The 12,590-nt window shown below is 35.6% G+C and overlaps 1 protein-coding gene across 1 annotated transcript in view; it reads right to left on the reverse strand.

The window, feature by feature from the left end:
- Positions 1-12,590, reverse strand: part of LOC107602184 (protein broad-minded) — a 52,960-nt gene that overhangs the window by 18,847 nt on the left and 21,523 nt on the right. Inside the window, exons 24-29 of the mRNA XM_016294612.1 lie at positions 10,653-10,775; positions 10,310-10,418; positions 6,826-6,919; positions 6,156-6,281; positions 4,726-4,809; positions 3,078-3,147 (exon numbers count right to left, since the gene is read on the reverse strand). Of these exons, the coding sequence (XP_016150098.1) occupies positions 3,078-3,147; positions 4,726-4,809; positions 6,156-6,281; positions 6,826-6,919; positions 10,310-10,418; positions 10,653-10,775 (606 nt within the window). The remainder of the gene's footprint in view (positions 1-3,077; positions 3,148-4,725; positions 4,810-6,155; positions 6,282-6,825; positions 6,920-10,309; positions 10,419-10,652; positions 10,776-12,590) is intronic.

The raw sequence follows: 12,590 nt of genomic DNA on the forward strand, positions 1-12,590 counted from the left end.
TGTTCTATCAGCTTTTACATACTTAAATCTGCATATTTACCTTTACAAAGGCCTATTTTTAACCTTTTTAGATGTATGCATCATCTTACATGTCAAATTATTACAATTTATCAATAAATTCAATATACACTATAGAGCTGCTACCAGTCAGATTAAATAATTTACACTGCAAAGAACAATAATTACAACGGCAATAAATAATGTTAAGAGATTAATGTTTTAAATGCATTAATGAGCAGACAAATAAGAAATGTTGAGGGGAAAAATGCATACTTTTCAACAAACTTCTCAACTAAACTACCAGTAAGTGACGGTAAGTCACTTAATGAGCGAGTATTGAGTCATTCATTCAACTGATTAAGTGTGTTATCATGCTGGTATCTTAAGGACTTTCGTGGACAGCTGACTGCTAAAGTTTTTGATATTCTTCATATTCTGTGTGGTGGTCAGATAGAAATTAATCTTTTCCAATAAGTTTAAATGGATTTTACCTTTTATGGGCTTTTTACTTTTATAAAGCCATTTTTCTATAAGTGTGCATTATCTTTTGAGTCAAATTCTTACATTTAATCAATGAATAAGAATAATAAGACATTTGGGCTGTTACCAAGCAAATGAAATCAGTATCAACAAAATTAATCTTTGCAATCCAGACATAAGCTGCATCTGAAGTGGCATTTAGATGTGTTTACACACTGTTTAATGCAGAACATGAATGCATTTAACCTGCAGTTACAAATGCATAAATAATGTTTTGATATATTAAACATAAAATATTGAATACTGATATTTGTAAATATAAAAGGCACTCTTCCGTGTGAACTTGATTAACTATATGAAGTGGTATAAATATAGACATTTTCTGCCCCCATGTCTTGAATTTGTGATCATTCTGAATGTATTTTAATAGACTGAATCATGCAGTGATCAGGCAGAGCGCACTGCAAATGCGCACGCGCACTAGACTTCACGTAATGCGTGCACTCTATAGGTGTTTTGAATGTTTGTTTTGCGTCGTGAGAATATTGAGTAAAATAGTTCACTTGTCATGGTGTTATTTAAAGGGGTCATATGATGAGATTTAATTTTTTCCTTTCTCTTTGGAGTGTTACAAGCTCTTGGTGCATAAAGAAGATCTGTAAATTTGCAAAGACTAAAGTCTCAAATCCAAAGAGACATTCTTTATAAAAATTAAGATTCAGCCACACCCCCCTAAAACGGCTCGTTCGAACACGCCCCCACATATCTACCTCACTATGTGGGAAGATTTGCATTAACGCCGCCCAAATGTTCACGCAAAGAAAGAAGGTGTAACTTTTATTCTCGCTGTAGTATTGTTGTTGCCGCCGCCGCCGCCATGGCCTGCAGACGCTGTGTGTTTCGTTGTGAAAGCGAAACTACTTTGTTTGGTCTTCCAAACGAGGACGATATCCCTTCGTCATGCCTGGAGCTGATCCGTGCTGGTTGCTGAGGAAATACATCAACTTAGTGCTGTGGATCGCCGGATCGGCTTTCACCGTTTTCACCGCTCCTTCGCCGGGACCGCCGTTCTCGCCCCCGCCGCCTCAGCTCACTCTTGCCCGGCTTCAGCTCACGGTAAGCCGGGGCTTTCGCTCGCGCTAGGCCGCTGTGTGTTTCGTTGTGAAAGCGAAACTACTTTGTTTGGTCTTCCAAAAGAGGACGATATCAGCTTCTATGAATAAACTAAACATTTTGAATTTTGACCTCAGTGTGTTTCTTCTGAGTTTGTGTGTGTCACGCTCATTTGTTCTGAAGTCTCGAGACAAACAGAGTGAGCCTCAGCAGCGCAAGCTTGTATTCTGTATTCTGCTAACTTACTGCAATTCTCTCTGATGACGCAGTAACTTACCGCGGGGAAGAAAAAATCTTCGGTCTTTCCAATGATTGTAAAGTCATTAGGTCCGTCAGACTTAAGATATTTTAGAGGTAATGAGACCAAAAATATTTAAGACCCATCGAATCCGAATTTAAGACATTTTAAGACTTTTTAAGGCCTTATATTAGGAAAACGTTATTTAAGACATTTTAAGACTTTAAGGACCCGCGGACACCCTGGGTTAACAGAGAGTTACAATTATCCCAATGTGCTGAGCACTAGAATGCATTGCCTGATTACAGTCATTGTGGATTGCCTTAAGACAAAATATCTAAATGGGTTCATATTGAGTTTAACTAGTGTGCTGACATACCGCAGAATGCCAGTGGCTTTCAGTGAAGCTGAAATAATTTCGGAATATTCACGCTGCAAAAATCACTTTCCTAAGCAGTATTTTTGTCCTGTCTTCCAGCACAAATATCTGAACATTTTTAAAGTAAAATACATATTTATTAATAATAATATTAATATTTTACTTTCATGATGATGATAATAAAATAAAAAATAAATGTAATATAATATTTCTGTATATAATGTATATATTTCTGTAATATAATGTTTCTGCATGTTTTATGAAGGCAAATTTAAGAATGATTTTTAAACAGGTTTTCATTACTTTTTAAATTAATTTAACAAAAAAAAAAAAAAGCTTAACCAGAATATGAAAATAACGTTTACTGTACATTCTGATCAGTGTAAGAAGTGCTGTTCTTCCTCCATATTTTTGTCTTGTTTTCCAATAGATACATTTATTTCAGAAGCAAAACAACTTCAAATAAAACGTCTGAGAAATTGATCAACATAAAGAGAGTAATCTGCCAATGGGCTAATAAATAATTCAAAAGGAAAACAAGTTTTCATACCTCATTGACAGATGTTTGTTCTTGTTTCAAGCATCACTTCATTATGTTCACTTTTAATGTTATTTTTTGCAGTGCATGCATGCAACATTTAATGCCATGACTATGAATTTGAGACTTTCTGCTTCGATGTAAGACCTTTTTAAGACCTTCATTTGTGAAAGGGAGAATTAAAACTTTTTAAGACCCTGTATACAATACATAATAATACATTTCTATTGTAAAACATTTTTTTAAGTATACATTAGTGTTTTAACAAAGGACTTCAAAGTTGATTCACAAACCCTAACATTAAGTTTAGCCTGGATATGGCATATTACCTGAGGGATATCCCCACACCTAACTGCTCCACAGACGACAGGCTTCGAGTCTTTACACTGTGGTCCACCACTGAAACCCAAAAATAAATAAATAAATAAATTACATCCCATTTGCACCTCCTCTTCAAATACCCATTTAATTTCAGTAAATGGAGCACAGAGTAGCAAAAGAGCACTGCAAAATGTGCTGTTAAATAATACATTTTAATTTCAGCATCGGCTTACCCACAAATCAACATCAGCTGCGTGATCTACATTCATCATGCTTAAGAATGGCCTTAATTGAGTGAATGCCCTTGGTGAGACGGAAATGGGCCCACTGATATAATTATGGGGCCATTCCTCCATCCTCATTAATATAACAACAATGTCAGGATTGTAATGATGACATAATGCAGATAGATGTGCACCTTGTGAATTGACTGGTCTTGACTGGCTGGCAAATGAACCAATAGGAGAGAAGGGTTTAGGCGGAATGACAAATCATACTTCCTTGCTGCTCACATCAGTCAGCGATTATGACATGAACGGCTAAGTGAGATGAAGTGTGACAACTCACCCCTACTCCTCTGCTAAATGAGAGGGGAGGATACAAACCTAGAGGCAGACGAAAGGGGGAAACGAATGCTAAAGTAACATGACACCATAATACTTACCATGTCAGGCATCCATACATATACCCATATATCCTATTTGGGAAGTTTTGGGGATTGAGAAGTCTGATTGATTTTTGTAAATTATCATCAATTAATCTATCACTTTACCCAGAAGCTGCATTTCATGTCTTCTTTCTATAGTAAACTCAATATTTACTAAAAGTATTTAAAAAAAGAGAAACATTTTCACTCGTAGTCTCCGACTCCGGACTTCATAAATGAAAGATGCTTGTCATTAAATTAAAAGTTCACAAGCTTACCAGAACCCAAACCACTAATAATCTCCAGAGTTAACTGGCCCCTGACCCTCACCATACTTAAAAACGAGTTATCAAAGACTTTCAAAGTATGAAAACTTTAACTCTGTTTTGAGAGGGTAGACGTTTTGAAAGATGTTTAATTGATGTCATGAAGTCAAATACAAAGCAAAATAATCATAAATTTCAAGGTTTATTATAAATATTAAAACAATAATAGGTTGAGAGAGGGGTGTGAATTTTGTCAAATCATTCTTTTGAAGTGGTCACACTACTCAAGCACAAGCCAGAAGATATTCCTTGCAGCTGGGATTTAAACAAAAGAGCATGACCAATTTTATTTCTGAGAACCATTATGTTTAATAAATGAAAACCCCACAGAGGGTTTAAATAATTCTGCTTGCGTGAATGGAAAGCTGACAAATCTCGTCCAGATGGATTTTTACAATGAGCATACCATGGTGAACTAACATCATGTCCTAACCAGGTGGGATGCAGAAAGTTTCAAGCAGAATACAAATTTTTCACCTTCAATCAGAAAATATATAATGTTTAATGTATAGTTATGAGAAGCAGGACTATGATACACAAAGGTATATTCATATATACCCTTGCGTGTTTTTTATTCCATATACACCCTCGGAAGTGAATGATGTCTCTGTTAGCTGTCTGCAAATTGGTCACATAAATAAAAAAAAAATCCTTTCATTAAACATTAAAGTGCTGTTGGCTGACCTTTATATTCTGCCGGTGGAAAGAAGCAGTCGGTGGATGAAGACGAGAGATGCAGCACGACCCTCTCCAACAAATCCGCAAGAACTGTGAGAGAAAAGATATGTGAACCGTCAAGGCAATTTCCTTTGAATCAAACCTCAAATCTCCAGCAAAAGAGCCTCTTTCATATAAGGAGCGGATGCTAGACAAATCAAAGAATGTCTTGAGCTACAGTACACAGAGTTTAAATACAGATCTTTCATGAAAAAGTTTACTTGTAATCTCATTTCTTTAGTGTTGCATGTATTTTCCTGTTTGTTGAAATGCATAACTCCAACAATGCTTAAAACTCAGGCTGCACAGCGAGAAAATACACTGAGTGTCTGTTACTTGAATATCACTTTAATTAAGACAGAAAAGCCTAACACAGAGTAACACTGAATCAGACATGGGCAGGCATACAGTAACAGCATGTACTAAGACACTGGCCAATGGTAAACATTCACAATAGAACAAAGTCCTTGAAATATTTTACTACTTTAATCCCGAAAACACACACATTCAAAGGGTTTTACAGCTCTGTTATTAATATGCTGAAAAAATAATTGTCTTTCATTTCTGTGGAAATCAGAAGGTAAATTTCAAGGAATAAGACCATAAATGCAAATAACTTTGGTCTACAAAAAAGCAAGTGTGCACTTCATATTGTAAACAATCTATTCTGAATTTACAGAAACTGATCTTTCAGAATTAGAGATCCTGAATACATAAATTTATAAGTTTTCTTTTCCAAAATAAATAAAAGTTGGAACATATAATGCAACAGAGCTGTTTTGAATTTAAAAGGGTCATATCATACATTTTTTATCATTTTATTTGCGTTTCCTCCAGCCCACTTTTAATTTGCCAAAGCAGTCATAATTGAGTTTTTTATGACTATTTTCCACTATCTCTCTGACCCTTAAAATTAAACAGGCCGTTTTGTGCTGTTGTGCCTTTAGGTCATCAATGTAAATGCTCTCTTTGCATGTGAAATGAGAACAACACTGACTCACGAGCTGTGGCTTTGCTGTCAAACTCAATATAGTTTGTGCTGCCCCGTCTTTCATCAACAGCCTCTTTGCAAATCCTGCATTCAATTATGACAGGATCACGAAACAATTTGCTCTGAAATTTGCTGCTGAAAAGAATAGGATAGTAGTAGAATAGGATAGCTGCTGAAAAGGATATTGTTCATTCTTCTGGCGTTAAGAAGAAGGGTCTGTGAGACCCTCTTAGTAGTTATCCTACTTCATCCTTATTACCTCACAGTGACCGGGCAAACATATTGTTTTAAACAGATATCTGATTTCTCATTTTGACCCCTTTAAATGCAGTAAAACTTCAGTATAAGATTAGAGAAGCTGGGCATCTTGCTGTGAATTTCAAACAGAGCTGAATGTGGGTCATACCGTATCCAGTGAGAGTGTTTGACTTTGTAGCCATGATCTTGCAGAACTGTCTCCTGCAGTCATCCATCCAGCTAGCATCTCTCTCTGTTTCTTTAGACGAGGCCAAGAAAGCACTGATCTCTGACTCTGAGAACAGGCACAGTGCTCATTTTTAAGTCAAAATTATTGTCTTCAGGCAAAAACATTTGAACACAGTACACAACAAATTAATTTACTGATTACATGCCCTATGGCAATCTGTGACTCTGACTTGTAACTACTAACTGTATAACTTCTTGGCCTTCAAAATAACAATATACTGTCTCAAGCCTAACATTTAAAGACAGGCCGAAATAAACACCACTGAGGCACTGAATAGGCCTTCATCCACATACTGATGCTTCTTCCTAAAGGAAGAGTGTTTTCTAGGCGTTAAGAACCTCTAGTCTCTATTTATTGAGCTGGAAAAAGCTGTCACATTGAAATAAAGATGTATCGCTGTAACAGTAAAGAAGAGAAATGAGTCTGTCATAAAGAGAGAATGTGTCCTTGAAGTTACTACGGAGAAGAACCATGTAAAACACTGAATTAATCTAATGGTTAAATAAGAGAATTGCTTTCATAAATTACAAAAATATCACATAACACGTATGTATAGTAGGATCTAATGCTTTAAACAGATTGTTCTTACCCTGTTTAGTGCGGAGAGTCTTGGGCACGTCAAAGATGTAATATTTAGGCAGGGGGTACGTAGACACCATTGGCCATGGGTAAGGGTCATTCCCCTAAGGGACAGATGGGACACTTTCCATAAATATGGTATACTGTGGTTTCCTATTATTATTTTTTAAGCTACAGGAGGCGAAATCTCATGTTTTTATTAACTGTTAAGCTATTAATGTATATAACATAACATTGTACAATCAGGGTTTCTGTAGACATGAACAAGTTAAATTTAAGACTTTTTAAAACCTTTTTAATACCACCTTATATGAAATTTAAGACCTGTAAATTTCCACCTGTAATGGAAATACACATTTTATTACATACATATATGTAATATTTAATGTGTATAAATTTAAAAGAAAACAAAAGATCAATGCTGTAATAAATGGTATTTATTACTATGATATACAGTGAACTTTTCATGTCAGCAGACAATATTCCATACAAAATATCCCCACAAAATAACTGCATCACTGAGATTTTTGGTGGAGTAAACAATTTATTCTGAAACAATATTTTCATCAGTGTTCTATCAGCTTTTACATACTTAAATCCGTATATTTACCTTTACAAAGGCCTATTTTTAACCTTTTTAAATGTATGCATCATCTTACATGTCAAATTATTACAATTGATCAATAAATTCAATATACACTATAGAGCTGCTACCAGTCAGATTAAATAATTTACACTGCAAATAACAATAATTACAACTGCAATAAATAATGTTATGAGATTAATGTTTTAAATGCATTTATGAATATACAAATAAGAAATGTTGAGGGGAAAAATGCATACTTTTCAACAAACTTCTCAACTAAACTACCAGTAAGTGACGGTAAGTCACTTAATGAGTGAGTATCGAGTCATTCATTCAACTGATTAAGTGTGTTATCATGCTGGTATCTTAAGGACTTTCACGGACAGCTGACTGTTAAAGTTTTTGATATTCATCATATTCTGTGTGGTGGTCAGATAAGTTTAAATAGATTTTTACCTTTTATGGGCATTTTACCTTTATAAAGCCATTTTTCTATAAGTGTGCATTATCTTTTGAGTCAAATTCTTACATTTAATCAGTGAATAAGAATAAGACTCAACAAAATTCATCTTTGCAATCCAGACATAAGCTGCATCTGAAGTGGCATTTAGATGTGTTTACACACTGTTTAATGCAGAACATGAATGCATTTAACCTGCAGTTACAAATGCATAAATAATGTTTTGATATATTAAACATAAAACACTGAATACTGATATTTGAAATAATTAAAAAAATGAAAAGATGCTTTAAATGTAAAATTAAAACTGCCAGTAGGTGGCAGTAAGTCCCTGTTAAGTGAGTCATTGCGATTGAACAGAATCATTTAAACGGTTGATTCATTCAGGAACGAAACACCGTCATGTTGCTCAGAGACGCAAAACAGCGCTGTGGCTTTGTTTGGAATTATTTTTGTTGGCGAAATAGGCAATATGGTGTCTAAAACGTAAGTCTCTTAATAAAACTTCTAGTTTATTGAACTGTTGTAAAAAATCAATATCACATTTGTATATGGCAATTTTTGTTTATGTGTGTCACGCTCATTTGTTCTGAAGTCTCGAGACAAAGCTTGTATTCTGCTAACTTACTGCAGTTCTCTCTGATGACGCAGTAACTTACCGCGGGAAGAAAAAATCTTCGGTCTGTCCAATGATTGTAAAGTCATTAGGTCCATCAGACTGAAGATATTTTAGCGGTAATGAGACCAAAAATAATTAAGACCCATCGAATACGAATTTAAGACATTTTAAGACTTTTTAAGGCCTTATATTAGGACAACGTTATTTAAGACATTTTAAGACATTTTAAGGACCCGCTGACACCCTGTACAATGTAATTTTGGCATATTCTGTTGAACTGATATTTAATGTGTTGCAAAAAAAGTTAGGTTAAGCAGCGGTTTTCAACATTGAAAATAATAAGAAACATTTTTGAGCACCAAAATGTTTACAAATCTCTTTACATTACAACAGAGGCTTTATCGGCAAAGCTCTTTTTAGAAGCATGATATTTGTTTCCTCGCATGATTCCTGAGACATCTGAAATACAATCTACATAAGCAACTGCCAAAGCTAGTGGTCGACCGATATTGTTTTTTTGACAGCCGATGCCGATATCTTGGAAAGCAGGGTGGTCGATGGCCGATATAAAGCCGATATAATTTTATTTATTTTAATTAATATTTAAGAAATTGGAAATCATTCGAAAATTGATTCAAAAATAAATGTGTTAAATAAACATACTTATTTAGATGACAAAGTATTTTTTACAAATAAATAAATATTTAATACAACTATAATTAAAAAGTAAACACTGTAACCAACAGGGCACTCAGTATTCTGGGAAGTGTGTGTGCATTAATCATATTTTTTCAAATAAAGCCAAGGTAACACTAATTTTACATACAGCACAGTGAAAATGACATGAATATGACAGTGGGCAAATGCATAAAGCGCAGCATAATTTAAAATCACGAGTTTAAAGTTTGTTGATCGCGCATCTACAGTGAAGCTGAACTCTCCTCCGGTCCGCATTCAATTCGCACGGATCGACCGTCCTGCAGAGTACACGCGATCACGCAGGATACAAACGCACACTCATAAGATCTCACAGCTGGATTCGACTAAGTTTGCAAGGTTTTTGAAATGAGATGTTCATTAGTCATTCAAAGATTTGTTTAAATGATATAAATGCGTATTTGCTGAATGCTGACAGCAAACAAGAAAGTATTATAATGTTTGCCTTTCTATTACTAATAATATAAAAGCAATCGTTATAAGACTTTTTGTATACATTTTAATTCCTTTGTTTAACCGTTCTATCTGATTATTAGACAGACTTCTATCCATAAGGTCGACAGCGAACAAGAGGGAGAATGTGAGCACTGTGTGCTCAGGCGCTGCCGTTCTCAGCGCCGTCAAAATAAAAGTCCCGCCTCAAACAGGAAGACTTATCGGTCGATGTCGATATTTAAAAAAATGCCCAATATGGGCCGATATATCGGTCGACCACTAGCCAAAGCAGCAGTAAACCCCTCCATGGAGATTATGTTGATATATGAATACTGATATATTAGACTCTATTTATGTTTCTTATATTCAAAACATGGGATGTAGAGAAGGCATCTAAAATTAGAATATTAACTGGGGACAGTTACAATGACCGCAAAATTGTGAAAAGCATCCTGCATTGAATAACAGATTAAATCTCACTTCACAAAACTTTTTCCTAACTGAATATCCAGTATAAAACTGCTTTTAAATGGTAAAATAAAAAATCGTGTGTATTGCAACCAAATTACATCTGGTGACACTTTGCTTCCGTGGTACTATATCTACAACATGATCAACTCAACACAGTTTATTGTTCTACACATACAATAGATAAGGAAAAAAGGAGATGCTCTCACTTTCTGCAGGGCTCTGGGAGGAAGTCTCCTCTCAGACGGGCCACCAACTGTACCAATTCGAACAAGGATATGGTTTCTTTCCACAGACGGCCCATCAATGATGAATTCCCTGAAGATGATGAAGCCAGTATAAACAAACAATATACAAAATCAATATATACTGTATCTACAGTATGCTCACATTGTTAATTCAAATGATCTAAGCCTATGGTAAATGAAAAAAAAACAACAGTTTTTTTTAAATCTATTACTTTTGGAAAGTGACTGTTGGTTGACTCTGAATTAGTGTGTCGTGCTGAACTACATTCAAGGGAATGCAGGAAAGTGAGAGACGGTCACTCACCCTTCACCTGTGGGCGGTTCTGTGACATTGTCCCTCTGACCCTGCAGCAGTAACTCAGAGAGGTTATACTGAGACTCCAGCAGAAGAAAAGAATCCAGGTTACAGCACAGCACGCTCAAGAGCCTGAATGAGCACAGATGGAATAAAGAAGTGTTTACAGGAAAACAACTAACAAGCAACATTACTTAAATTTTACATAGCTGAAAAGTGAAAAATGCTGGTTTATCATCTCCCAAAATCTTTAGCAATCCATCATCATGACTTTAGCAAAAAACTATGACATTTGCCTTTAAAATCAGGTGTGGAGCATCATTTTAGTGTAATTTCTGATCAAGAAGTTTAGTCTTTCAAACAACCAGCAGTAGTTGTGTGTACACTATTGGAGAATATTACATTTTAACTCCATGACACATTACCAGGGAAATTAGCATGGAAGCTGTGAGAGTAATAAATCATGAAATCCTGCACTGGACTGATGAGATGAGGAGAGAACAGTATAGTGACATGTATCAGTTCTGGAGAAGCCAGAGGGACTGAGCTGCTAGAATGGTGAGGTGACACAGATTTTCCTCTCTAATGGTTTCTAATGATGTGATTCAATGCAGCTGAGCAAAGCTGATTGTAGTGGGTTTTCAATGCAGCTATTAAATGGCATTGTACTGTGACGGAGGTTGAATCAGTGCAGCATCAGCGCTTCGTTTGCAGCTAAAAACTACAACAGTTTTCAATCTACATTTTCTTACTAGTACAAATTCAATCTACTGTGGAGACAGAGACTCTAGCTGTGTACCTATTCACTATACTATACCCAAAAGTATGCACCTCGGAAAATAAATACTGAGCATGCAGTAAGTGTTCAAGTATTAGCATACTACCACACTGAATCACTGAGACTGGATGCAACTGTTTTATAACCTTCCTACAGTACCTTAAAATTCATAATCATAAATCATTTTTATGTTAAAATTATCCTATCTCAGCTTAAAAATGCAGAGACAACTATAAACCATTTGCAGGTAGGTGAAAAGAGTAAAAATGGCATGTTGAAAGGAGTAGATTAATTCATAAACGTCATGACTCATTAGTAGACATTACCTAAGTCTAAAGCTCACTTGAATTTGTTCTCGATCATTAGACATGATGTTATAGTGCCTGAAACCAGTTAACTGGAGATGTGCCTTCAGACAAAAACGCTGACTGTGAAATCAGCAGCCTTAGATCTGGACGCAGTCTATTCTCTGCTAATGGACAGCGACTGTGATCACAAAGATGAGTGAACTATCCAAAGCATAATAACTGTCAGATGTTTGGATACTGATAATCCTAACTGCACTCAGCTCTTCAAAGTCTAGGCAATGCTAGATGTATTTACGCTGCACTGATGAAAGATTCTGTGATGCAACACAAAGGGCAGAAGATTTTAGATTAGATTCACAATTGCAAGCGAAGGGGATTTCGATAATCGATTATGTGTCAGAAATACATCAGCAGTGGTGATAAGCCTAAAATGTAAACATTTGTACATCATATATACAGTGGGGAAAAAAAGTATTTAGTCAGCCACCAATTGTGCAAGTTCTCCCACTTAAAAAGATGAGTATATTTTAAAATGTAATTTATTCCTGTGAAGGCAAAGCCGAATTTTCAGCAGCCATACCTCAATTACTACATCAATATTTAAATTTTTATCTTAAAGGGGTCATATGATGCGATTTCAAGTTTTCCTTACTCTTTGGAGTGTTACAAGCTGATTGTGCATAGATAAGATCCCTGAAGTTGCAAAGACTAAAGTCTCAAAACCAAAGAGATATTCTTTATCAAAGTTAAGACTCTGCCACGCCCCCCTAAAACGGCTCGTTCTAACACGCCCCCACATATCTACCTCACTATGTGGGAATATTTGCATAATGCGCCCAAATGTGCACGCAAAGAAAGAAG

Source organism: Sinocyclocheilus grahami, unplaced genomic scaffold (assembly GCF_001515645.1).
Source record: "Sinocyclocheilus grahami isolate Dianchi unplaced genomic scaffold, SAMN03320097.WGS_v1.1 scaffold321.1, whole genome shotgun sequence".
NCBI lineage: Eukaryota > Metazoa > Chordata > Actinopteri > Cypriniformes > Cyprinidae > Sinocyclocheilus > Sinocyclocheilus grahami.